General features: G+C 50.5%; 1 protein-coding gene across 9 annotated transcripts; it reads right to left on the bottom strand.

Annotated features, from left to right (window-relative positions):
- LOC136302777 (probable cyclin-dependent serine/threonine-protein kinase DDB_G0292550) lies at positions 1-26,479 on the bottom strand. 9 transcript variants are annotated; one of them, XM_066206313.1, is made up of 34 exons: positions 26,319-26,478; positions 25,386-25,489; positions 24,754-24,906; positions 24,423-24,533; positions 23,766-23,910; positions 22,387-22,934; positions 21,770-21,922; positions 21,438-21,548; positions 20,167-20,311; positions 19,233-19,336; positions 18,601-18,753; positions 18,269-18,379; positions 17,612-17,756; positions 16,233-16,780; positions 15,616-15,768; positions 15,284-15,394; positions 14,019-14,157; positions 13,078-13,181; positions 12,445-12,597; positions 12,113-12,223; positions 11,462-11,600; positions 10,077-10,624; positions 9,460-9,612; positions 9,128-9,238; positions 7,857-8,001; positions 6,923-7,026; positions 6,291-6,443; positions 5,959-6,069; positions 5,302-5,446; positions 3,896-4,470; positions 3,220-3,405; positions 2,886-2,996; positions 786-924; positions 1-265 (listed from the first exon to the last, which is right to left on the bottom strand). In XM_066206313.1, exons 1-34 carry the CDS (start codon positions 26,365-26,367, stop codon positions 177-179), a joined length of 6,060 nt encoding a protein of 2,019 aa, XP_066062410.1. In that variant the 5' UTR covers positions 26,368-26,478; the 3' UTR covers positions 1-176. The 9 variants fall into 9 exon arrangements, with proteins under 9 accessions (XP_066062410.1, XP_066062411.1, XP_066062415.1 ...); XM_066206314.1 differs by having other exon boundaries at positions 3,220-3,402; XM_066206318.1 differs by having other exon boundaries at positions 5,308-5,446.
- Positions 26,480-27,429: the final 950 nt, after the last annotated feature.

Genomic DNA, 27,429 nt, shown 5'->3' with positions numbered 1-27,429 from the left:
TCATCTATGCAAAGGGTTTTTAATTGAAAGCTCTAGTCAACAAATTATCTGTTTCAGCATCTGAACGGTCAAGAACAAAACTCTTGAAAGAAGACATGTCAGGGAAGAACAGCATCAGGGTTGGCTTTGGGCAGCATCTCTGAAGGCTGGATCTCGATTGAAGAAAGGTAAGGTTTTCAGACCTGTCCATTGCCCCTGCAGTACTTCAGCTCCACAAGTCTCAAGACGTTAAGTGCAATGCATGATTGTTGATTGTACTGGAGGCCTTTAAAAAACAAACAAACAAACAAAAATTACAATTAGTTCATAGGGAAGATATTCTTTGGGTAATCGATGAGAGTACATTTTTGTTTCTTGAAGTGAACTAGGTTGTCCATAATTGCTGTATAAGAAATCATTTCATAGACAAAGAATCACGTTGAAGTCATGAAACAACAGTCAGTCTCTAATACAGAAATGAGGGAACAGTGGTGCTTAGAGCTACTCTTTCTCTTAGTGTAGGCATTGCAGAGGATATCAACATGGAAAATCCTATGCAAAAACTTAAGCCATCCTAAACTTCACAGAAAGGGGTAATACAGTTATAGATCAGGTCATTTATGGAGGCTGTGCCTCAACCTTGTTTCAATCCTGAAATGTGGAGTTGTCAAACCATTTGTGCAGCTGCTGAAGCCCTTGGTATCTGTGCATCTCAAAGTGGAAGAGCAGTAATTCTGCATGGTTCATTCCCCAAGGGAAACAAATACCTGGTAACTTAGAGACAGAATTCCTTCGCTTGCACTCACCATGAACTTCATAAGCCATGTAGGTGGTGAGTCCACTGCACATAGAGAAGACGTCTGCTCCGTAAGAACTGAGGTTGTTGACCAATCCACTGGTGACAAAGGTGATCTTCCTTGTAGGCCTTCCAAGACCAATCAGGTTCTAAACATCAAAAACCAGCATTCAGCAAGCTCAGTGTCAGGAGCTGCTTCCCTTTTCGGCTTATCCCTGTCTCTGGAAAGATGACTCGGGGCTGGGTGTTTGAGCCCAAACTGCCTTTAGGTACACTATTTAATCCCCTGGGGGCCTGTGGGACCAGTGGCAAGCCTTGAAGGCAGCAGCAAAGGCATAGCTCCTTTGAAGGGAGTCAAGGTGCAGGGAGGGAAGTGGCAGTGCAAGGAAAGAGCTGAAGAGGAGAAGAGATGTGCGGCCTCTGTGTGGAGCCGGAGCTCCTCCCAAAGCCTTTGCTCAGTCTCTGCCCTCGCCCCTCAGAGGCACTTGGCTGCAAGGCGGGCAGGAGAAGTCTCTCCGTGCAGCCCATTCTAACCTGGAACCAAAGGGGGCAGCAGCAAGCCTGGGCAGATCCATTTGCTCTTGGACTATTTGCAGGTGGTGCTTAGGGCCCTTCTGTGAGAGCCCTGGGCTCTCTAGTGGCACAAGTCACAACGTCTGCCGTGGCCTTTGTTTCTAGTGAATTGCCACTCTCTTCTCCTCCTGGAAAGCTCTGTGGCCTGGCCCAAGTCCCTGGCTGCTTTCCTGCTGTTTCCTCCTGCACTCTGGGCTTCCCTCTGCTCTCTAGCTCCTTCCTCAGCCAGGGTCACAGGCCTCCAGGTGTGACTCATCCCATGAATGTGGGGGAAAGGCTGTGGAAAAGGGAGACACTCTCTCAGGGCCCAAAGGAAAAGGCAGTCTGGCCAAGAGCAGCCGCAACGCCGTGTTGTGAGCTGACCAATGCAGTTTGGTATTGAAAAGTCTGTGGAGGACTCTGAGATCTTGGCATGCCAGTAGGATTAAGGAAGGCCCTTGAAGGGCTCCTCAGAGCAAGGCTTTGCCCAGCAAGCTGCAGAGCTCAGCATCCACAGAGAAAGCAGAGCTGGAGAGGGAATGCTGCAGCCCCTTTCTTCTTTTGGCAAAGCATTCCTACAACACATTCCCAATCTGCATTACTGTTGAGAGGCCTGAAAGCCTTCCACTAGAGACAGCCTGATCCTCCCCAGAAAGAAAATACATAATGTAGAATGGCTCAATGATCTCCAGTGTATAGGCAGGGTTGGCAGCAATGGGTCTGATTGTTACATATATAGGCTTTCAAAATAATGGACTTCAATGAAAGGGTTTCTGAAAGCTGACTGCACAATGCTTCCCTCTCACTGTGGTGCAAGTTGTTGAGATTTGCTTCAGGAGAATGCCCCTTACTACTAGCCAGCCACGATCTATAGCTAAAGCTGAATCTTTCTGCTTATGGCTTTATTGCTGGTTTTCTTCTGCCCCGTAGGTTTTCTTGCTCTTTAAAACCTTGATGTTTTTAAGGACTCAGTTCTGAGTGTTCAGGGGAAGCCGGTGACTACCAAAGGTGAATATCCTAAATGCTGATACCATTTTTAACATGTGTTAATTTAACTGTGTTAATTTAGTTGGTGGAGCTCATGCTAACATGGTCGTTATTTGCAAACATTTTGAGAGATGATTTAAAATTTTCCAGCTTATTGGGATATTTGTTTTTAATCAAATACACCTCATCCAAAGAAATTCATTTCTTTACCATGCAAGGTATGGAAGATTATAAAGGGTACCTTACCACACATGTACACTCTTGGGTCATAACAGAGTATTAAAAAGAGGTCACTATAAAAGCTCATTGCAAGCTATGTAAAAATTGCCCAGGATATCTACAACATTAATGAAAAATGAGAAACCTTTACCCTAAATGGCTTTTTCCTCTTTATGAATCTTTTAAAATAAAATATAATTCATAATAAATTGATCTACATAATTAAGAATGTGATATAAATCACTTCTAAACACTTAATGGTTTAAAAGGCTTTGAAAATAGCAGTCTTCCACATCTGTTTACTTTCAGATACTGAGGAACATTGCAAATGATTCCGCCATTAAATTCTTACCCTCCTCTCTGCAGCCACTTTGACAAGTGCAGCAAAGGTGGGCATCTCACTCCTGTTCATGGTGGAAATGTAGCACGTTCTCTCTTGCATCACTTTTGTTGCAATGACACCCTGTGAAATAAAATTAATGAGCACCCACAATTCCATTTTTTTCCAACTGTTAACATTGGACTGAAGTTTGGATTGAAACAATAACAAATGCCGAGAGTTTCGACCCCATATCATGGACTCCAAAAATTTAGGATAAAGAAAACACTTGCTGTCCCTGGGCCACCTGTATGAGGAGCCAGTCTCCTCATATACTTTTTGAACAAGCCCCCTTCCTGCCACTCACCGTATTGTAGCTCCAGATGGTTTTCCAGGACAAACGGTTGCTCTTTTGTTCAATAATTGCCTTTTGTGTCTGACTATTGATGCTTATGCTTTGTGAGACACCAGAGATGGAGATTTGAGAGTCCCCACCAGAGATGGAGATCTGGGAATCTCCACCAGTGATGATTTGTTGGTTGTTATCTGTCTGCTGAGATAAGAAAACCACAGTAAATATTTTAAGACTGTGCAAGTACCTAAGTCTCACGTCACAAATGTACAAAAAATACCTGCAAGAAAATAATAAGTACTCTGATCCAGGAAGAGGTGGCGGTACACATGTATTTTAAAATGAGGAACAGATATTTAAAATAAAAAAATAAAAAAAAGGCGTGGCAGTGGGCAGAAGCTGTAAGAAAATTTTTCAGGGATTCACTAAATCATTGCTACATCTGACAGCTGTCATCTGGTGCCTTTAGAGGTTGATGCATGCAAGAGACCTGAAAACACTAAATCCCAGTGCAAAGTCCCAGACAGAAACCTCTGATCACCCTATGCTCTTTTAAAGCATCTGTACCATCAAGCAGGAACCGCTCAAAAGAGGAGGTGCCAGGCAAGAAGGCCATTCAAGTTGGCTTTAGGCAGCAGCTCCGGAACCCTCTCATTTGGCTGAAGGAAGGTAGGGGGTAATGTTTTCTCACCTGTCCATTGCCGTTCCAATTGCCATTCCACTGGCCATTCCAGCTGCCGTTCCAATTGCCAATGTGGCCATTCCAAATGCCATTGTTGCCATTCCAATTGCCATTGTTGCCATTCCAGTTGCCATTCCAATTGCCATTGTTGCCATTCCAGTTGTGGTTGCTGCCATTCCAAATGCCATTCCAATTGCCATTGTTGCCAGCCCAGCTGCCATTCCAATTGCCATTGCCATTCCAATTACCGTTCCAATTGCCGTTCCAATTCCCGTTCCAATTGCCATTCCAATTGCCGTTCCAATTGCCATTGTTGCCATTCCAAATGCCATTCCAATTGCCATTGTTGCCATTCCAAATGCCATTGTTGCCATTCCAAATTCCATTCCAATTGCCGTTGTTGCCATTCCAATTGCCATTCCAATTGCCATTCCAATTGCCATTCCAATTGCCATTCCAATTGCCGTTGTTGCCATTCCAATTGCCATTCCAATTGCCATTGCTATTGCAGTACTCCAGCTCCACAACTCTCAGGACATTGAGGGTAATGCACGATCCCAGATTCACCTGCGGTCCTTGGAATGCTGAGAAAGAAGAGACAAAACCCAATGAGCTAATGCCTAAGATGCTGGCTGCCCTTCTACAGGAGCGTGCTGGCGTTGCCCAGAGACAGCCAGGTTCTGAAGAGCCGCTGCACTGGGAATGTTTGAGCTGTGTGAGGGACAGATTCTCTTGGCGTCCCCAAAGAGCAGCAGCTCTGTGGCACAGCAAGGAATGCTGACAAAGACGTGCTCTCGAACACCCTTAGGGATTTCCCGTGCAGAAATCGGGGCTCTGTTGCACTTGGCTTGTGTGAGTCCCAATGGCTGGGCATTACATGGTGAGGCTGCTGCCCGTCCATGGGCCCAGGCACATGGGCTGTGAGGGTCTGAAAGAATCCTACCAGGTGTAGGTCATTAAAGCCCTGGGGAATGAGATTGTTGCCCCTGGGAAAAAACCTACAGGGATCAAAGCCGCTTGACTTAGTGTTGTGAAGCACAAGAGTTTCTTCGCTGCCAGGCTCAACTCGTCAGCAAGCTCTGACCTGTAGGACAGCGGTTCTTGTACCGAGCCTTCTTCCTGACTCTAGGTATTACAGGGGAGCGCAGTGTGGGCTGAAACAGTCTGTGCCCAAACTGAAGCCCCATTAAGCTTCCCTGAAGGGAGCTGTAAGGGTTTTGTTGGGGTCATTCATGGGGGCCGTGACACCACTCTGTTCCAGTCCTGATCTCTGGAGGTGCCGAACACTTTGTGCAACTGCTCTGCAGCCCTTGGTGTCTGTCTGACTAGAGGGGGAAGGGCAGCAATTGTGCCTTAGTCATGCCCCAAGAGACAAAAAGGCCAGGTCAGTAACACTGGCAATTCCCGATGCTTACACTCACTGTGAACTTCGTAAGCCATGTAGGTGGTGAGTCCGCTGCACATAGCAGTGATGTCTATTCCATAGGAGTTGAGGTTGTTGACCAATCCACTGGTGACAAAGGTGATCTTCTTGGTAGTCCTTCCAAGACCAATCAAGTTCTAAACATCAAAAACCAGCATTCAGCAAGCTCAGTGTCAGGAGCTGCTTCCCTTTTCGGCTTATCCCTGTCTCTGGAAAGATGACTCGGGGCTGGGTGTTTGAGCCCAAACTGCCTTTAGGTACACTATTTAATCCCCTGGGGGCCTGTGGGACCAGTGGCAAGCCTTGAAGGCAGCAGCAAAGGAATAGCTTCTTTGAAGGGTGTCAAGGCACGGGGAACATGACAGGAAATGGCAGCGGAAGAAAAGCACGGAAGCGCTCCACAAAGAACAGGTTTGCCCAGCAGGCTGGAGGGCTCAACATCCACAGAGAAAGTGGGGGAGGGAATAATGCAGCCCCTTTCTTCTTTTGGCAAAGCATTCCTACAACACATTCCCAATCTGCATTACTGTTGAGAGAGAGGAAACCCTGCCACTTGTGACACGGTCATCCTGTCCAGAGAATAAAGCGCACGACGGAACAGCCTGATGAAGTCCAGGCCGAGAAACCTGCTACTCCTTGGGAATCTTACCCTGCTCTCCTGTGCCAGGCGGGCCAGATTATCAAAGCGGGGCATCTCGCTTCTGTTCATGATGGAAATGTAGCAGGTGTTCTGTTGTCTGACTTTGGTTGCAATGACGCCCTGTGAAATAAAAGTATTCAGCACTCACAATGCTGTTTTCTCCAACTGTTACCATTTGGATAGACTCGGGATGGAACCCATAGGAAATGCAGAGAGTTTCTGCCCCACATCTTGGGCTGCAGACATCCGGAAGAAAGAAACAATTGCTCTCCCTGCATCAAAAGTACAAAGAGCTGGTCTCCTTGGATGCTTTCTGAATGAGCCCCCTCTGTGCCACTCACCGTGTTGTAGTTCCAGATGGTTTTCCAGGACCCGCTGATGCTCTTTTTCTCGATGATTGCCACACGCCATTGCCTGTTGATGGTCACAATTTGGGACTGCCCACCAATGATGACTTGCGTGTTGTTGAGAAGGATGTCTGGAATCTGCTGAGACTAAAACGCCAAGGGAAAGAAGACATTTCACCTTTGAAGGGAGACAGTGACATCCCCAAATCTTCCCAAAAATCCCTGCTGCGATGGAAATGCTGCCCCCCAGGAAGTGCCCAGCCCTGCCCTCAGTCTTTTCCAAAGGGCCCAGAATCAAGGCTGTGCCTTTGTGCAGAGGCCGTAGCAATTCTTTTCATGGATTCAGTGAATCAGTGCTGCATCTGAGAGCTGTCATCTGGTGCCTTTAAAGGTAGATGTGTGCAAGAGCACTGACCATAGGAAAGCCATCCTCACGGTTGGGGATGGAAACCTCTGCTGATTCATTGCTGTGTTTCAGCACCTGCACCATCAAGCAGGGTCAAATACCCTAGCACGTCGCAAAAGAGGAGATGCCAGGCAAGAAACTCATCAGGGATGGCTTTGGGCAGCAGTTCTGGAGCCCCCCACTTTTGGTTGAAGAAAGGCAAGGGCTAAGGTTTACTCACCGGGAAATTGATACTGCCATTGCCCTTGCAATAGTCCAGCTCCACAACTCTCAGGACATCGAGGGTAATGCACGATCCCAGATTCACCTGGGGTCCTTGGAATGCTGAGAAAGATGAGACAAAACCCGATGAGCTAATGCCTAAGACGCTGGCTGCCCTTCTACGGGAGAGTGCTGGCGTTGCCCAGAGACAGCCAGGTTCTGAAGAGCCGCTGCACTGGGAATGTTTGAGCTGTGTAGGGACAGATTCTCTTGGCGTCCCCAAAGAGCAGCAGCTCTGTGGCACAGCAAGGAATGCTGACAAAGACGTGCTCTTGAACACCGTTTGGGATTTCCCGTGCAGAAATCGGGGCTCTGTTGCACTTGGCTTGTGTGAGTCCCAATGGCTGGGCATTACATGGTGAGGCTGCTGCCCGTCCATGGGCCCAGGCACATGGGCTGTGAGGGTCTGAAAGAATCCTACCAGGTGTAGGTCATTAAAGCCCTGGGGAATGAGATTGTTGCCCCTGGGAAAAAACCTACAGGGATCAAAGCCGCTTGACTTAGTGTTGTGAAGCACAAGAGTTTCTTCGCTGCCTGGCTCAACTCGTCAGCAAGCTCTGACCTGTAGGACAGCGGTTCTTGTACCGAGCCTTCTTCCTGACTCTAGGTATTACAGGGGAGCGCAGTGTGGGCTGAAACAGTCTGTGCCCAAACTGAAGCCCCATTAAGCTTCCCTGAAGGGAGCTGTAAGGGTTTTGTTGGGGTCATTCATGGGGGCCGTGACACCACCCTGCTCCGGTCCTGATCTCTGGAGGTGCCGAACACTTTGTGCAACTGCTCTGGAGCCCTTGGTGTCTGTCTGAATAGAGGGGGAAGAGCAGCAATTGTGCCTTAGTCATGCCCCAAGAGACAAAAAGGCCAGGTCAGTAACACTGGGAATTCCCGATGCTTACACTCACTGTGAACTTCGTAAGCCATGTAGGTGGTGAGTCCGCTGCACATAGCAGTGATGTCTATTCCATAGGAGTTGAGGTTGTTGACCAATCCACTGGTGACAAAGGTGATCTTCTTGGTAGTCCTTCCAAGACCAATCAGGTTCTAAACATCAAAAACCAGCATTCAGCAAGCTCAGCGTCAGGAGCTGCTTCCCTTTTCGGCTTATCCCTGTCTCTGGAAAGATGACTCGGGGCTGGGTGTTTGAGCCCAAACTGCCTTTAGGTACACTATTTAATCCCCTGGGGGCCTGTGGGACCAGTGGCAAGCCTTGAAGGCAGCAGCAAAGGCATAGCTCCTTTGAAGGGAGTCAAGGTGCAGGGAGGGAAGTGGCAGTGCAAGGAAAGAGCTGAAGAGGAGAAGAGATGTGCGGCCTCTGTGTGGAGCCGGAGCTCCTCCCAAAGCCTTTGCTCAGTCTCTGCCCTCGCCCCTCAGAGGCACTTGGCTGCAAGGCCGGCAGGAGAAGTCTCTCCGTGCAGCCCATTCTAACCTGGAACCAAAGGGGGCAGCAGCAAGCCTGGGCAGATCCATTTGCTCTTGGACTATTTGCAGGTGGTGCTTAGGGCCCTTCTGTGAGAGCCCTGGGCTCTCTAGTGGCACAAGTCACAACGTCTGCCGTGGCCTTTGTTTCTAGTGAATTGCCACTCTCTTCTCCTCCTGGAATGCTCTGTGGCCTGGCCCAAGTCCCTGGCTGCTTTCCTGCTGTTTCCTCCTGCACTCTGGGCTTCCCTCTGCTCTCTAGCTCCTTCCTCAGCCAGGGTCACAGGCCTCCAGGTGTGACTCACCCATGAATGTGGGGGAAAGGCTGTGGAAAAGGGAGACACTCTCTCAGGGCCCAAAGGAAAAGGCAGTCTGGCCAAGAGCAGCCGCAACGCCGTGTTGTGAGCTGACCAATGCAGTTTGGTATTGAAAAGACTGTGGAGGACTCTGAGATCTTGGCATGCCAGTAGGATTAAGGAAGGCCCTTGAAGGGCTCCTCAGAGCAAGGCTTTGCCCAGCAAGCTGCAGAGCTCAGCATCCACAGAGAAAGCAGAGCTGGAGAGGGAATGCTGCAGCCCCTTTCTACTTTTGACAAAGCATTCCTACAACACATTCCCAATCTGCATTACTGTTGAGAGAGAGGAAACCCTGCCACTTGTGACACGGTCATCCTGTCCAGAGAATAAAGCGCACGACGGAACAGCCTGATGAAGTCCAGGCCGAGAAACCTGCTACTCCTTGGCAATCTTACCCTGCTCTCCTGTGCCAGGCGGGCCAGATTATCAAAGCGGGGCATCTCGCTTCTGTTCATGATGGAAATGTAGCAGGTGTTCTGTTGTCTGACTTTGGTTGCAATGACGCCCTGTGAAATAAAAGTATTCAGCACTCACAATGCTGTTTTCTCCAACTGTTACCATTTGGATAGACTCGGGATGGAACCCATAGGAAATGCAGAGAGTTTCTGCCCCACATCTTGGGCTGCAGACATCCGGAAGAAAGAAACAATTGCTCTCCCTGCATCAAAAGTACAAAGAGCTGGTCTCCTTGGACGCTTTCTGAATGAGCCCCCTCTGTGCCACTCACCGTGTTGTAGTTCCAGATGGTTTTCCAGGACCCGCTGATGCTCGTTTGCTCGATGATTGCCACCCGCCATTGCCTGTTGATGGTCACAATTTGGGACTGCCCACCAATGATGACTTGCGTGTTGTTGAGAAGGGTGTCTGGAATCTGCTGAGACTGAAATGCCAAGGGAAAGAAGACATTTCACCTTTGAAGGGAGACAGTGACATCCCCAAATCTTCCCCAAAATCCCTGCTGCAATGGAAATGCTGCCCCCCAGGAAGTGCCCAGCCCTGCCCTCAGTCTTTTCCAAAGGGCCCAGAATCAAGGCTGTGCCTTTGTGCAAAGGCCGTAGCAGTTCTTTTCATGGATTCAGTGAATCAGTGCTGCATCTGAGAGCTGTCATCTGGTGCCTTTAAAGGTAGATGCATGCAAGAGCACTGGCCAGAGTAAATCCATGCTCAAGGTCCTTGATGGAAACCTCAGCTCACCTAGTGCCCTTTTAAAGCATCTGCACCGTCAAGCAGGAAGCTCTCAAAAGAGGAGCCACCAGGCAGGAAGGGTATCAGGGTTAGTATGGGCAGCAACTCTGGAGTCCCTAAAATTTAGTTCAAGAAAGGTAAAGGCTGAGGTTTACTCACCGGAAAATTGCCATTCCAATTGCCGTTCCAATTGCCATTCCAATTGCCGTTCCAAATGCCATTGCCATTCCAATTGCCGTTCCAATTGCCATTCCAATTGCCGTTCCAATTGCCATTGTTGCCATTCCAAATGCCATTGTTGCCATTCCAATGGCCATTATTGCCACTCCAATGGCCATTGTTGCCATTCCAATGGCCATTGTTGCCATTCCAAATGCCATTGTTGCCATTCCAATGGCCATTGTTGCCATTCCAAATACCATTGTTGCCATTCCAAATGCCATTCCAATTGCCATTGTTGCCATTCCAATTGTCATTCCAATTGCCATTGTTGCCATTCCAAATGCCATTCCAATTGCCGTTGTTGCCATTCCAAATGCCATTCCAATTGCCGTTGTTGCCATTCCAATTGCCGTTCCAATTGCCATTCCAATTGCCATTCCAATTGCCATTCCAATTGCCATTGCTATTGCAGTACTCCAGCTCCACAACTCTCAGGACATCGAGGGTAATGCACGATCCCAGATTCACCTGGGGTCCTTGGAATGCTGAGAAAGAAGAGACAAAACCCGATGAGCTAATGCCTAAGACGCTGGCTGCCCTTCTACAGGAGAGTGCTGGCGTTGCCCAGAGACAGCCAGGTTCTGAAGAGCCGCTGCACTGGGAATGTTTGAGCTGTGTGAGGGACAGATTCTCTTGGCGTCCCCAAAGAGCAGCAGCTCTGTGGCACAGCAAGGAATGCTGACAAAGACGTGCTCTCGAACACCCTTAGGGATTTCCCGTGCAGAAATCGGGGCTCTGTTGCACTTGGCTTGTGTGAGTCCCAATGGCTGGGCATTACATGGTGAGGCTGCTGCCCGTCCATGGGCCCAGGCACATGGGCTGTGAGGGTCTGAAAGAATCCTACCAGGTGTAGGTCATTAAAGCCCTGGGGAATGAGATTGTTGCCCCTGGGAAAAAACCTACAGGGATCAAAGCCGCTTGACTTAGTGTTGTGAAGCACAAGAGTTTCTTCGCTTCCAGGCTCAACTCGTCAGCAAGCTCTGACCTGTAGGACAGCGGTTCTTGTACCGAGCCTTCTTCCTGATTCTAGGTATTACAGGGGAGCGCAGTGTGGGCTGAAACAGTCTGTGCCCAAACTGAAGCCCCATTAAGCTTCCCTGAAGGGAGCTGTAAGGGTTTTGTTGGGGTCATTCATGGGGGCCGTGACACCACCCTGTCCCTGTCCTGATCTCTGGAGGTGCCGAACACTTTGTGCAACTGCTCTGCAGCCCTTGGTGTCTGTCTGAATAGAGGGGGAAGGGCAGCAATTGTGCCTTAGTCATGCCCCAAGAGACAAAAAGGCCAGGTCAGTAACACTGGGAATTCCCGATGCTTATACTCACTGTGAACTTCGTAAGCCATGTAGGTGGTGAGTCCGCTGCACATAGCAGTGATGTCTATTCCATAGGAGTTGAGGTTGTTGACCAATCCACTGGTGACAAAGGTGATCTTCTTGGTAGTCCTTCCAAGACCAATCAGGTTCTAAACATCAAAAACCAGCATTCAGCAAGCTCAGCGTCAGGAGCTGCTTCCCTTTTCGGCTTATCCCTGTCTCTGGAAAGATGACTCGGGGCTGGGTGTTTGAGCCCAAACTGCCTTTAGGTACACTATTTAATCCCCTGGGGGCCTGTGGGACCAGTGGCAAGCCTTGAAGGCAGCAGCAAAGGAATAGCTTCTTTGAAGGGTGTCAAGGCACGGGGAACATGACAGGAAATGGCAACGGAAGAAAAGCACGGAAGCGCTCCACAAAGAACAGGTTTGCCCAGCAGGCTGGAGGGCTCAACATCCACAGAGAAAGTGGGGGAGGGAATAATGCAGCCCCTTTCTTCTTTTGCCAAAGCATTCCTACAACACATTCCCAATCTGCATTACTGTTGAGAGAGAGGAAACCCTGCCACTTGTGACACGGTCATCCTGTCCAGAGAATAAAGCGCACGACGGAACAGCCTGATGAAGTCCAGGCCGAGAAACCTGCTACTCCTTGGGAATCTTACCCTGCTCTCCTGTGCCAGGCGGGCCAGATTATCAAAGCGGGGCATCTCGCTTCTGTTCATGATGGAAATGTAGCAGGTGTTCTGTTGTCTGACTTTGGTTGCAATGACGCCCTGTGAAATAAAAGTATTCAGCACTCACAATGCTGTTTTCTCCAACTGTTACCATTTGGATAGACTCGGGATGGAACCCATAGGAAATGCAGAGAGTTTCTGCCCCACATCTTGGGCTGCAGACATTCAGAAGAAAGAAACAATTGCTGTCCCTGCATCAAAAGCACAAAGAGCTGGTCTCCTTGGACGCTTTCTGAATGAGCCCCCTCTGTGCCACTCACCGTGTTGTAGTTCCAGATGGTTTTCCAGGACCCGCTGATGCTCTTTTTCTCGATGATTGCCACGCGCCATTGCCTGTTGATGGTCACAATTTGGGACTGCCCACCAATGATGACTTGCGTGTTGTTGAGAAGGATGTCTGGAATCTGCTGAGACTAAAACGCCAAGGGAAAGAAGACATTTCACCTTTGAAGGGAGACAGTGACATCCCCAAATCTTCCCCAAAATCCCTGCTGCAATGGAAATGCTGCCCCCCAGGAAGTGCCCAGCCCTGCCCTCAGTCTTTTCCAAAGGGCCCAGAATCAAGGCAGTGGCCTTTGTGCAGAGGCCGTAGCAATTCTTTTCATGGATTCAGTGAATCAGTGCTGCATCTGAGAGCTGTCATCTGGTGCCTTTAAAGGTAGATGCGTGCAAGAGCACTGACCATAGGAAAGCCATCCTCACGGTTGGGGATGGAAACCTCTGCTGATTCATTGCTGTGTTTCAGCACCTGCACCATCAAGCAGGGTCAAATACCCTAGCACGTCGCAAAAGAGGAGATGCCAGGCAAGAAACTCATCAGGGATGGCTTTGGGCAGCAGTTCTGGAGCCCCCCACTTTTGGTTGAAGAAAGGCAAGGGCTAAGGTTTACTCACCGGGAAATTGATACTGCCATTGCCCTTGCAATAGTCCAGCTCCACAGCTCTCAGGACATCAAGGGTAATGCACGATCCCAGATTCACCTGGGGTCCTTGGAATGCTGAGAAAGAAGAGACAAAACCCGATGAGCTAATGCCTAAGACGCTGGCTGCCCTTCTACAGGAGAGTGCTGGCGTTGCCCAGAGACAGCCAGGTTCTGAAGAGCCGCTGCACTGGGAATGTTTGAGCTGTGTGAGGGACAGATTCTCTTGGCGTCCCCAAAGAGCAGCAGCTCTGTGGCACAGCAAGGAATGCTGACAAAGACATGCTCTCGAACACCCTTAGGGATTTCCCGTGCAGAAATCGGGGCTCTGTTGCACTTGGCTTGTGTGAGTCCCAATGGCTGGGCATTACATGGTGAGGCTGCTGCCCGTCCATGGGCCCAGGCACATGGGCTGTGAGGGTCTGAAAGAATCCTACCAGGTGTAGGTCATTAAAGCCCTGGGGAATGAGATTGTTGCCCCTGGGAAAAAACCTACAGGGATCAAAGCTGCTTGACTTAGTGTTGTGAAGCACAAGAGTTTCTTCGCTGCCAGGCTCAACTCGTCAGCAAGCTCTGACCTGTAGGACAGCGGTTCTTGTACCGAGCCTTCTTCCTGACTCTAGGTATTACAGGGGAGCGCAGTGTGGGCTGAAACAGTCTGTGCCCAAACTGAAGCCCCATTAAGCTTCCCTGAAGGGAGCTGTAAGGGTTTTGTTGGGGTCATTCATGGGGGCCGTGACACCACCCTGCTCCGGTCCTGATCTTTGGAGGTGCCGAACACTTTGTGCAACTGCTCTGCAGCCCTTGGTGTCTGTCTGAATAGAGGGGGAAGGGCAGCAATTGTGCCTTAGTCATGCCCCAAGAGACAAAAAGGCCAGGTCAGTAACACTGGGAATTCCCGATGCTTATACTCACTGTGAACTTCGTAAGCCATGTAGGTGGTGAGTCCGCTGCACATAGCAGTGATGTCTATTCCATAGGAGTTGAGGTTGTTGACCAATCCACTGGTGACAAAGGTGATCTTCTTGGTAGTCCTTCCAAGACCAATCAGGTTCTAAACATCAAAAACCAGCATTCAGCAAGCTCAGCGTCAGGAGCTGCTTCCCTTTTCGGCTTATCCCTGTCTCTGGAAAGATGACTCGGGGCTGGGTGTTTGAGCCCAAACTGCCTTTAGGTACACTATTTAATCCCCTGGGGGCCTGTGGGACCAGTGGCAAGCCTTGAAGGCAGCAGCAAAGGCATAGCTCCTTGGAAGGGAGTCAAGGTGCAGGGAGGGAAGTGGCAGTGCAAGGAAAGAGCTGAAGAGGAGAAGAGATGTGCGGCCTCTGTGTGGAGCCGGAGCTCCTCCCAAAGCCTTTGCTCAGTCTCTGCCCTCGCCCCTCAGAGGCACTTGGCTGCAAGGCGGGCAGGAGAAGTCTCTCCGTGCAGCCCATTCTAACCTGGAACCAAAGGGGGCAGCAGCAAGCCTGGGCAGATCCATTTGCTCTTGGACTATTTGCAGGTGGTGCTTAGGGCCCTTCTGTGAGAGCCCTGGGCTCTCTAGTGGCACAAGTCACAACGTCTGCCGTGGCCTTTGTTTCTAGTGAATTGCCACTCTCTTCTCCTCCTGGAAAGCTCTGTGGCCTGGCCCAAGTCCCTGGCTGCTTTCCTGCTGTTTCCTCCTGCACTCTGGGCTTCCCTCTGCTCTCTAGCTCCTTCCTCAGCCAGGGTCACAGGCCTCCAGGTGTGACTCACCCATGAATGTGGGGGAAAGGCTGTGGAAAAGGGAGACACTCTCTCAGGGCCCAAAGGAAAAGGCAGTCTGGCCAAGAGCAGCCGCAACGCCGTGTTGTGAGCTGACCAATGCAGTTTGGTATTGAAAAGACTGTGGAGGACTCTGAGATCTTGGCATGCCAGTAGGATTAAGGAAGGCCCTTGAAGGGCTCCTCAGAGCAAGGCTTTGCCCAGCAAGCTGCAGAGCTCAGCATCCACAGAGAAAGCAGAGCTGGAGAGGGAATGCTGCAGCCCCTTTCTACTTTTGACAAAGCATTCCTACAACACATTCCCAATCTGCATTACTGTTGAGAGAGAGGAAACCCTGCCACTTGTGACACGGTCATCCTGTCCAGAGAATAAAGCGCACGACGGAACAGCCTGATGAAGTCCAGGCCGAGAAACCTGCTACTCCTTGGGAATCTTACCCTGCTCTCCTGTGCCAGGCGGGCCAGATTATCAAAGCGGGGCATCTCGCTTCTGTTCATGATGGAAATGTAGCAGGTGTTCTGTTGTCTGACTTTGGTTGCAATGACGCCCTGTGAAATAAAAGTATTCAGCACTCACAATGCTGTTTTCTCCAACTGTTACCATTTGGATAGACTCGGGATGGAACCCATAGGAAATGCAGAGAGTTTCTGCCCCACATCTTGGGCTGCAGACATCCAGAAGAAAGAAACAATTGCTGTCCCTGCATCAAAAGCACAAAGAGCTGGTCTCCTTGGACGCTTTCTGAATGAGCCCCCTCTGTGCCACTCACCGTGTTGTAGTTCCAGATGGTTTTCCAGGACCCGCTGATGCTCTTTTTCTCGATGATTGCCACACGCCATTGCCTGTTGATGGTCACAATTTGGGACTGCCCACCAATGATGACTTGCGTGTTGTTGAGAAGGGTGTCTGGAATCTGCTGAGACTGAAATGCCAAGGGAAAGAAGACATTTCACCTTTGAAGGGAGACAGTGACATCCCCAAACCTTCCCCAAAATCCCTGCTGCAATGGAAATGCTGCCCCCCAGGAAGTGCCCAGCCCTGCCCTCAGTCTTTTCCAAAGGGCCCAGAATCAAGGCGGTGCCTTTGTGCAAAGGCCGTAGCAGTTCTTTTCATGGATTCAGTGAATCAGTGCTGCATCTGAGAGCTGTCATCTGGTGCCTTTAAAGGTAGATGCATGCAAGAGCACTGGCCAGAGTAAATCCATGCTCAAGGTCCTTGATGGAAACCTCAGCTCACCTAGTGCCCTTTTAAAGCATCTGCACCGTCAAGCAGGAAGCTCTCAAAAAAGGAGCCGCCAGTCAGGAAGGGTATCAGGGTTAGTATGGGCAGCAACTCTGGAGTCCCTAAAATTTGGTTCAAGACAGGTAAAGGCTGAGGTTTACTCACCGGAAAATTGCCATTCCAATTGCCGTTCCAATTGCCATTGCCATTCCAATTGCCGTTCCAATTGCCATTCCAATTGCCGTTCCAATTGCCATTGTTGCCATTCCAAATGCCATTGTTGCCATTCCAATGGCCATTGTTGCCATTCCAATGGCCATTGTTGCCATTCCAAATGCCATTGTTGCCATTCCAATTGTCATTCCAATTGCCATTGTTGCCATTCCAAATGCCATTCCAATTGCCGTTGTTGCCATTCCAAATGCCATTCCAATTGCCATTGTTGCCATTCCAATTGCCGTTGTGGCCATTCCAAATTCCATTCCAATTGCCGTTGTTGCCATTCCAATTGCCATTCCAAATGCCATTCCAATTGCCGTTGTGGCCATTCCAATTGCCGTTCCAATTGCCATTCCAATTGCCATTCCAATTGCCGTTGTTGCCATTCCAATTGCCATTCCAATTGCCATTGCTATTGCAGTACTCCAGCTCCACAACTCTCAGGACATCGAGGGTAATGCACGATCCCAGATTCACCTGGGGTCCTTGGAATGCTGAGAAAGAAGAGACAAAACCCGATGAGCTAATGCCTAAGACGCTGGCTGCCCTTCTACAGGAGCGTGCTGGCGTTGCCCAGAGACAGCCAGGTTCTGAAGAGCCGCTGCACTGGGAATGTTTGAGCTGTGTGAGGGACAGATTCTCTTGGCGTCCCCAAAGAGCAGCAGCTCTGTGGCACAGCAAGGAATGCTGACAAAGACGTGCTCTCGAACACCCTTTGGGATTTCCCGTGCAGAAATCGGGGCTCTGTTGCACTTGGCTTGTGTGAGTCCCAATGGCTGGGCATTACATGGTGAGGCTGCTGCCCGTCCATGGGCCCAGGCACATGGGCTGTGAGGGTCTGAAAGAATCCTACCAGGTGTAGGTCATTAAAGCCTTGGGGAATGAGATTGTTGCCCCTGGGAAAAAACCTACAGGGATCAAAGCCGCTTGACTTAGTGTTGTGAAGCACAAGAGTTTCTTCGCTGCCAGGCTCAACTCGTCAGCAAGCTCTGACCTGTAGGACAGCGGTTCTTGTACTGAGCCTTCTTCCTGACTCTAGGTATTACAGGGGAGCGCAGTGTGGGCTGAAACAGTCTGTGCCCAAACTGAAGCCCCATTAAGCTTCCCTGAAGGGAGCTGTAAGGGTTTTGTTGGGGTCATTCATGGGGGCCGTGACACCACCCTGTCCCTGTCCTGATCTCTGGAGGTGCCGAACACTTTGTGCAACTGCTCTGCAGCCCTTGGTGTCTGTCTGAATAGAGGGGGAAGGGCAGCAATTGTGCCTTAGTCATGCCCCAAGAGACAAAAAGGCCAGGTCAGTAACACTGGGAATTCCCGATGCTTACACTCACTGTGAACTTCGTAAGCCATGTAGGTGGTGAGTCCGCTGCACATAGCAGTGATGTCTATTCCATAGGAGTTGAGGTTGTTGACCAATCCACTGGTGACAAAGGTGATCTTCTTGGTAGTCCTTCCAAGACCAAGCAGGTTCTAAACATCAAAAACCAGCATTCAGCAAGCTCAGTGTCAGGAGCTGCTTCCCTTTTCGGCTTATCCCTGTCTCTGGAAAGATGACTCGGGGCTGGGTGTTTGAGCCCAAACTGCCTTTAGGTACACTATTTAATCCCCTGGGGGCCTGTGGGACCAGTGGCAAGCCTTGAAGGCAGCAGCAAAGGAATAGCTTCTTTGAAGGGTGTCAAGGCACGGGGAACATGACAGGAAATGGCAACGGAAGAAAAGCACGGAAACGCTCCACAAAGAACAGGTTTGCCCAGCAGGCTGGAGGGCTCAACATCCACAGAGAAAGTGGGGGAGGGAATAATGCAGCCCCTTTCTTCTTTTGCCAAAGCATTCCTACAACACATTCCCAATCTGCATTACTGTTGAGAGAGAGGAAACCCTGCCACTTGTGACACGGTCATCCTGTCCAGAGAATAAAGCGCACGACGGAACAGCCTGATGAAGTCCAGGCCGAGAAACCTGCTACTCCTTGGGAATCTTACCCTGCTCTCCTGTGCCAGGCGGGCCAGATTATCAAAGCGGGGCATCTCGCTTCTGTTCATGATGGAAATGTAGCAGGTGTTCTGTTGTCTGACTTTGGTTGCAATGACGCCCTGTGAAATAAAAGTATTCAGCACTCACAATGCTGTTTTTTCCAACTGTTACCATTTGGATAGACTCGGGATGGAACCCATAGGAAATGCAGAGAGTTTCTGCCCCACATCTTGGGCTGCAGACATCCAGAAGAAAGAAACAATTGCTGTCCTTGCATCAAAAGTACAAAGAGCTGGTCTCCTTGGATGCTTTCTGAATGAGCCCCCTCTGTGCCACTCACCGTGTTGTAGTTCCAGATGGTTTTCCAGGACCCGCTGATGCTCTTTTTCTCGATGATTGCCACACGCCATTGCCTGTTGATGGTCACAATTTGGGACTGCCCACCAATGATGACTTGCGTGTTGTTGAGAAGGATGTCTGGAATCTGCTGAGACTGAAATGCCAAGGAAAAGAAGACATTTCACCTTTGAAGGGAGACAGTGACATCCCCAAATCTTCCCAAAAATCCCTGCTGCAATGGGAATGCTGCCCCCCAGGAAGTGCCCAGTCCTGCCCTCAGTCTTTTCCAAAGGGCCCAGAATCAAGGCTGTGCCTTTGTGCAGAGGCCGTAGCAATTCTTTTCATGGATTCAGTGAATCAGTGCTGCATCTGAGAGCTGTCATCTGGTGCCTTTAAAGGTAGATGCGTGCAAGAGCACTGACCATAGGAAAGCCATCCTCACGGTTGGGGATGGAAACCTCTGCTGATTCATTGCTGTGTTTCAGCACCTGCACCATCAAGCAGGGTCAAATACCCTAGCACGTCGCAAAAGAGGAGATGCCAGGCAAGAAACTCATCAGGGATGGCTTTGGGCAGCAGTTCTGGAGCCCCCCACTTTTGGTTGAAGAAAGGCAAGGGCTAAGGTTTACTCACCGGGAAATTGATACTGCCATTGCCCTTGCAATAGTCCAGCTCCACAACTCTCAGGACATCGAGGGTAATGCACGATCCCAGATTCACCTGGGGTCCTTGGAATGCTGAGAAAGAAGAGACAAAACCCGATGAGCTAATGCCTAAGACGCTGGCTGCCCTTCTACAGGAGCGTGCTGGCGTTGCCCAGAGACAGCCAGGTTCTGAAGAGCCGCTGCACTGGGAATGTTTGAGCTGTGTGAGGGACAGATTCTCTTGGCGTCCCCAAAGAGCAGCAGCTCTGTGGCACAGCAAGGAATGCTGACAAAGACATGCTCTCGAACACCCTTAGGGATTTCCCGTGCAGAAATCGGGGATCTGTTGCACTTGGCTTGTGTGAGTCCCAATGGCTGGGCATTACATGGTGAGGCTGCTGCCCGTCCATGGGCCCAGGCACATGGGCTGTGAGGGTCTGAAAGAATCCTACCAGGTGTAGGTCATTAAAGCCCTGGGGAATGAGATTGTTGCCCCTGGGAAAAAACCTACAGGGATCAAAGCTGCTTGACTTAGTGTTGTGAAGCACAAGAGTTTCTTCGCTGCCAGGCTCAACTCGTCAGCAAGCTCTGACCTGTAGGACAGCGGTTCTTGTACCGAGCCTTCTTCCTGACTCTAGGTATTACAGGGGAGCGCAGTGTGGGCTGAAACAGTCTGTGCCCAAACTGAAGCCCCATTAAGCTTCCCTGAAGGGAGCTGTAAGGGTTTTGTTGGGGTCATTCATGGGGGCCGTGACACCACCCTGTCCCTGTCCTGATCTCTGGAGGTGCCGAACACTTTGTGCAACTGCTCTGGAGCCCTTGGTGCTTTCTGACTAGAGGGGGAAGGGCAGCAATTGTGCCTTAGTCATGCCCCAAGAGACAAAAAGGCCAGGTCAGTAACACTGGGAATTCCCGATGCTTACACTCACTGTGAACTTCGTAAGCCATGTAGGTGGTGAGTCCGCTGCACATAGCAGTGATGTCTATTCCATAGGAGTTGAGGTTGTTGACCAATCCACTGGTGACAAAGGTGATCTTCTTGGTAGTCCTTCCAAGACCAATCAGGTTCTAAACATCAAAAACCAGCATTCAGCAAGCTCAGCGTCAGGAGCTGCTTCCCTTTTCGGCTTATCCCTGTCTCTGGAAAGATGACTCGGGGCTGGGTGTTTGAGCCCAAACTGCCTTTAGGTACACTATTTAATCCCCTGGGGGCCTGTGGGACCAGTGGCAAGCCTTGAAGGCAGCAGCAAAGGCATAGCTCCTTTGAAGGGAGTCAAGGTGCAGGGAGGGAAGTGGCAGTGCAAGGAAAGAGCTGAAGAGGAGAAGAGATGTGCGGCCTCTGTGTGGAGCCGGAGCTCCTCCCAAAGCCTTTGCTCAGTCTCTGCCCTCACCCCTCAGAGGCACTTGGCTGCAAGGCGGGCAGGAGAAGTCTCTCCGTGCAGCCCATTCTAACCTGGAACCAAAGGGGACAGCAGCAAGCCTGGGCAGATCCATTTGCTCTTGGACTATTTGCAGGTGGTGCTTAGGGCCCTTCTGTGAGAGCCCTGGGCTCTCTAGTGGCACAAGTCACAACGTCTGCCGTGGCCTTTGTTTCTAGTGAATTGCCACTCTCTTCTCCTCCTGGAAAGCTCTGTGGCCTGGCCCAAGTCCCTGGCTGCTTTCCTGCTGTTTCCTCCTGCACTCTGGGCTTCCCTCTGCTCTCTAGCTCCTTCCTCAGCCAGGGTCACAGGCCTCCAGGTGTGACTCACCCATGAATGTGGGGGAAAGGCTGTGGAAAAGGGAGACACTCTCTCAGGGCCCAAAGGAAAAGGCAGTCTGGCCAAGAGCAGCCGCAACGCCGTGTTGTGAGCTGACCAATGCAGTTTGGTATTGAAAAGTCTGTGGAGGACTCTGAGATCTTGGCATGCCAGTAGGATTAAGGAAGGCCCTTGAAGGGCTCCTCAGAGCAAGGCTTTGCCCAGCAAGCTGCAGAGCTCAGCATCCACAGAGAAAGCAGAGCTGGAGAGGGAATGCTGCAGCCCCTTTCTACTTTTGACAAAGCATTCCTACAGCAGATTCCCAATCTGCATTACTGTTGAGAGAGAGGAAACCCTGCCACTTGTGACACGGTCATCCTGTCCAGAGAATAAAGCGCACGACGGAACAGCCTGATGAAGTCCAGGCCGAGAAACCTGCTACTCCTTGGCAATCTTACCCTGCTCTCCTGTGCCAGGCGGGCCAGATTATCAAAGCGGGGCATCTCGCTTCTGTTCATGATGGAAATGTAGCAGGTGTTCTGTTGTCTGACTTTGGTTGCAATGACGCCCTGTGAAATAAAAGTATTCAGCACTCACAATGCTGTTTTCTCCAACTGTTACCATTTGGATAGACTCGGGATGGAACCCATAGGAAATGCAGAGAGTTTCTGCCCCACATCTTGGGCTGCAGACATCCGGAAGAAAGAAACAATTGCTCTCCCTGCATCAAAAGTACAAAGAGCTGGTCTCCTTGGATGCTTTCTGAATGAGCCCCCTCTGTGCCACTCACCGTGTTGTAGTTCCAGATGGTTTTCCAGGACCCGCTGATGCTCGTTTGCTCGATGATTGCCACGCGCCATTGCCTGTTGATGGTCACAATTTGGGACTGCCCACCAATGATGACTTGCGTGTTGTTGAGAAGGGTGTCTGGAATCTGCTGAGACTGAAATGCCAAGGGAAAGAAGACATTTCACCTTTGAAGGGAGACAGTGACATCCCCAAATCTTCCCCAAAATCCCTGCTGCAATGGAAATGCTGCCCCCCAGGAAGTGCCCAGCCCTGCCCTCAGTCTTTTCCAAAGGGCCCAGAATCAAGGCTGTGCCTTTGTGCAAAGGCCGTAGCAGTTCTTTTCATGGATTCAGTGAATCAGTGCTGCATCTGAGAGCTGTCATCTGGTGCCTTTAAAGGTAGATGCATGCAAGAGCACTGGCCAGAGTAAATCCATGCTCAAGGTCCTTGATGGAAACCTCAGCTCACCTAGTGCCCTTTTAAAGCATCTGCACCGTCAAGCAGGAAGCTCTCAAAAGAGGAGCCACCAGGCAGGAAGGGTATCAGGGTTAGTATGGGCAGCAACTCTGGACTCCCTAAAATTTGGTTCAAGACAGGTAAAGGCTGAGGTTTACTCACCGGAAAATTGCCATTCCAATTGCCGTTCCAATTGCCATTCCAATTGCCGTTCCAAATGCCATTGCCATTCCAATTGCCGTTCCAATTGCCATTCCAATTGCCGTTCCAATTGCCATTGTTGCCATTCCAAATGCCATTGTTGCCATTCCAATGGCCATTGTTGCCATTCCAATGGCCATTGTTGCCATTCCAAATGCCATTGTTGCCATTCCAATGGCCATTGTTGCCATTCCAAATACCATTGTTGCCATTCCAAATGCCATTCCAATTGCCATTGTTGCCATTCCAATTGTCATTCCAATTGCCATTGTTGCCATTCCAAATGCCATTCCAATTGCCGTTGTTGCCATTCCAAATGCCATTCCAATTGCCGTTGTTGCCATTCCAATTGCCGTTCCAATTGCCATTCCAATTGCCATTCCAATTGCCGTTGTTGCCATTCCAATTGCCATTCCAATTGCCATTGCTATTGCAGTACTCCAGCTCCACAACTCTCAGGACATCGAGGGTAATGCACGATCCCAGATTCACCTGGGGTCCTTGGAATGCTGAGAAAGAAGAGACAAAACCCAATGAGCTAATGCCTAAGACGCTGGCTGCCCTTCTACAGGAGCGTGCTGGCGTTGCCCAGAGACAGCCAGGTTCTGAAGAGCCGCTGCACTGGGAATGTTTGAGCTGTGTGAGGGACAGATTCTCTTGGCGTCCCCAAAGAGCAGCAGCTCTGTGGCACAGCAAGGAATGCTGACAAAGACGTGCTCTCGAACACCCTTAGGGATTTCCCGTGCAGAAATCGGGGCTCTGTTGCACTTGGCTTGTGTGAGTCCCAATGGCTGGGCATTACATGGTGAGGCTGCTGCCCGTCCATGGGCCCAGGCACATGGGCTGTGAGGGTCTGAAAGAATCCTACCAGGTGTAGGTCATTAAAGCCTTGGGGAATGAGATTGTTGCCCCTGGGAAAAAACCTACAGGGATCAAAGCCGCTTGACTTAGTGTTGTGAAGCACAAGAGTTTCTTTGCTGCCAGGCTCAACTCGTCAGCAAGCTCTGACCTGTAGGACAGCGGTTCTTGTACCGAGCCTTCTTCCTGACTCTAGGTATTACAGGGGAGCGCAGTGTGGGCTGAAACAGTCTGTGCCCAAACTGAAGCCCCATTAAGCTTCCCTGAAGGGAGCTGTAAGGGTTTTGTTGGGGTCATTCATGGGGGCCGTGACACCACCCTGTCCCTGTCCTGATCTCTGGAGGTGCCGAACACTTTGTGCAACTGCTCTGCAGCCCTTGGTGTCTGTCTGACTAGAGGGGGAAGGGCAGCAATTGTGCCTTAGTCATGCCCCAAGAGACAAAAAGGCCAGGTCAGTAACACTGGGAATTCCCGATGCTTACACTCACTGTGAACTTCGTAAGCCATGTAGGTGGTGAGTCCGCTGCACATAGCAGTGATGTCTATTCCATAGGAGTTGAGGTTGTTGACCAATCCACTGGTGACAAAGGTGATCTTCTTGGTAGTCCTTCCAAGACCAATCAAGTTCTAAACATCAAAAACCAGCATTCAGCAAGCTCAGTGTCAGGAGCTGCTTCCCTTTTCGGCTTATCCCTGTCTCTGGAAAGATGACTCGGGGCTGGGTGTTTGAGCCCAAACTGCCTTTAGGTACACTATTTAATCCCCTGGGGGCCTGTGGGACCAGTGGCAAGCCTTGAAGGCAGCAGCAAAGGAATAGCTTCTTTGAAGGGTGTCAAGGCACGGGGAACATGACAGGAAATGGCAACGGAAGAAAAGCACGGAAGCGCTCCACAAAGAACAGGTTTGCCCAGCAGGCTGGAGGGCTCAACATCCACAGAGAAAGTGGGGGAGGGAATAATGCAGCCCCTTTCTTCTTTTGGCAAAGCATTCCTACAACACATTCCCAATCTGCATTACTGTTGAGAGAGAGGAAACCCTGCCACTTGTGACACGGTCATCCTGTCCAGAGAATAAAGCGCACGACGGAACAGCCTGATGAAGTCCAGGCCGAGAAAACTGCTACTCCTTGGCAATCTTACCCTGCTCTCCTGTGCCAGGCGGGCCAGATTATCAAAGCGGGGCATCTCGCTTCTGTTCATGATGGAAATGTAGCAGGTGTTCTGTTGTCTGACTTTGGTTGCAATGACGCCCTGTGAAATAAAAGTATTCAGCACTCACAATGCTGTTTTCTCCAACTGTTACCATTTGGATAGACTCGGGATGGAACCCATAGGAAATGCAGAGAGTTTCTGCCCACATCTTGGGCTGCAGACATCCAGAAGAAAGAAACAATTGCTGTCCCTGCATCAAGAGCACAAAGAGCTGGTCTCCTTGGACGCTTTCTGAATGAGCCCCCTCTGTGCCACTCACCGTGTTGTAGTTCCAGATGGTTTTCCAGGACCCGCTGATGCTCTTTTTCTCGATGATTGCCACGCGCCATTGCCTGTTGATGGTCACAATTTGGGACTGCCCACCAATGATGACTTGCGTGTTGTTGAGAAGGATGTCTGGAATCTGCTGAGACTAAAACACCAAGGGAATGAAGACATTTCACCTTTGAAGGGAGACAGTGACATCCCCAAATCTTCCCCAAAATCCCTGCTGCAATGGAAATGCTGCCCCCCAGGAAGTGCCCAGTCCTGCCCTCAGTCTTTTCCAAAGGGCCCAGAATCAAGGCGGTGCCTTTGTGCAAAGGCCGTAGCAATTCTTTTCATGGATTCAGTGAATCAGTGCTGCATCTGAGAGCTGTCATCTGGTGCCTTTAAAGGTAGATGCGTGCAAGAGCACTGACCATAGGAAAGCCATCCTCACGGTTGGGGATGGAAACCTCTGCTGATTCATTGCTGTGTTTCAGCACCTGCACCATCAAGCAGGGTCAAATACCCTAGCACGTCGCAAAAGAGGAGATGCCAGGCAAGAAACTCATCAGGGATGGCTTTGGGCAGCAGTTCTGGAGCCCCCCACTTTTGGTTGAAGAAAGGCAAGGGCTAAGGTTTACTCACCGGGAAATTGATACTGCCGTTGCCCTTGCAATAGTCCAGCTCCACAGCTCTCAGGACATCGAGGGTAATGCACGATCCCAGATTCACCTGGGGTCCTTGGAATGCTGAGAAAGATGAGACAAAACCCGATGAGCTAATGCCTAAGACGCTGGCTGCCCTTCTACAGGAGAGTGCTGGCGTTGCCCAGAGACAGCCAGGTTCTGAAGAGCCGCTGCACTGGGAATGTTTGAGCTGTGTAGGGACAGATTCTCTTGGCGTCCCCAAAGAGCAGCAGCTCTGTGGCATAGCAAGGAATGCTGACAAAGACGTGCTCTCGAACACCGTTTGGGATTTCCCGTGCAGAAATCGGGGCTCAGTTGCACTTGGCTTGTGTGAGTCCCAATGGCTGGGCATTACATGGTGAGGCTGCTGCCCGTCCATGGGCCCAGGCACATGGGCTGTGAGGGTCTGAAAGAATCCTACCAGGTGTAGGTCATTAAAGCCCTGGGGAATGAGATTGTTGCCCCTGGGAAAAAACCTACAGGGATCAAAGCTGCTTGACTTAGTGTTGTGAAGCACAAGAGTTTCTTCGCTGCCTGGCTCAACTCGTCAGCAAGCTCTGACCTGTAGGACAGCGGTTCTTGTACCGAGCCTTCTTCCTGACTCTAGGTATTACAGGGGAGCGCAGTGTGGGCTGAAACAGTCTGTGCCCAAACTGAAGCCCCATTAAGCTTCCCTGAAGGGAGCTGTAAGGGTTTTGTTGGGGTCATTCATGGGGGCCGTGACACCACCCTGTCCCTGTCCTGATCTCTGGAGGTGCCGAACACTTTGTGCAACTGCTCTGGAGCCCTTGGTGCTTTCTGACTAGAGGGGGAAGGGCAGCAATTGTGCCTTAGTCATGCCCCAAGAGACAAAAAGGCCAGGTCAGTAACACTGGGAATTCCCGATGCTTACACTCACTGTGAACTTCGTAAGCCATGTAGGTGGTGAGTCCGCTGCACATAGCAGTGATGTCTATTCCATAGGAGTTGAGGTTGTTGACCAATCCACTGGTGACAAAGGTGATCTTCTTGGTAGTCCTTCCAAGACCAATCAAGTTCTAAACATCAAAAACCAGCATTCAGCAAGCTCAGTGTCAGGAGCTGCTTCCCTTTTCGGCTTATCCCTGTCTCTGGAAAGATGACTCGGGGCTGGGTGTTTGAGCCCAAACTGCCTTTAGGTACACTATTTAATCCCCTGGGGGCCTGTGGGACCAGTGGCAAGCCTTGAAGGCAGCAGCAAAGGCATAGCTCCTTTGAAGGGAGTCAAGATGCAGGGAGGGAAGTGGCAGTGCAAGGAAAGAGCTGAAGAGGAGAAGAGATATGCGGCCTCTGTGTGGAGCCGGAGCTCCTCCCAAAGCCTTTGCTCAGTCTCTGCCCTCGCCCCTCAGAGGCACTTGGCTGCAAGGCGGGCAGGAGAAGTCTCTCCGTGCAGCCCATTCTAACCTGGAACCAAAGGGGGCAGCAGCAAGCCTGGGCAGATCCATTTGCTCTTGGACTATTTGCAGGTGGTGCTTAGGGCCCTTCTGTGAGAGCCCTGGGCTCTCTAGTGGCACAAGTCACAACGTCTGCCGTGGCCTTTGTTTCTAGTGAATTGCCACTCTCTTCTCCTCCTGGAAAGCTCTGTGGCCTGGCCCAAGTCCCTGGCTGCTTTCCTGCTGTTTCCTCCTGCACTCTGGGCTTCCCTCTGCTCTCTAGCTCCTTCCTCAGCCAGGGTCACAGGCCTCCAGGTGTGACTCATCCCATGAATGTGGGGGAAAGGCTGTGGAAAAGGGAGACACTCTCTCAGGGCCCAAAGGAAAAGGCAGTCTGGCCAAGAGCAGCCGCAACGCCGTGTTGTGAGCTGACCAATGCAGTTTGGTATTGAAAAGTCTGTGGAGGACTCTGAGATCTTGGCATGCCAGTAGGATTAAGGAAGGCCCTTGAAGGGCTCCTCAGAGCAAGGCTTTGCCCAGCAAGCTGCAGAGCACAGCATCCACAGAGAAAGCAGAGCTGGAGAGGGAATGCTGCAGCCCCTTTCTACTTTT

The sequence above is a fragment of the Chamaea fasciata genome, unplaced genomic scaffold (assembly GCF_029207755.1).
Source record: "Chamaea fasciata isolate MVZ Bird 193981 ecotype frontalis unplaced genomic scaffold, bChaFas1.0.hap1 SCAF_30, whole genome shotgun sequence".
Lineage (NCBI taxonomy): Eukaryota > Metazoa > Chordata > Aves > Passeriformes > Sylviidae > Chamaea > Chamaea fasciata.
The sequence above is the reverse complement of the archived record's forward strand: the minus strand, read 5'-3'. Positions and strand labels throughout refer to the sequence as shown.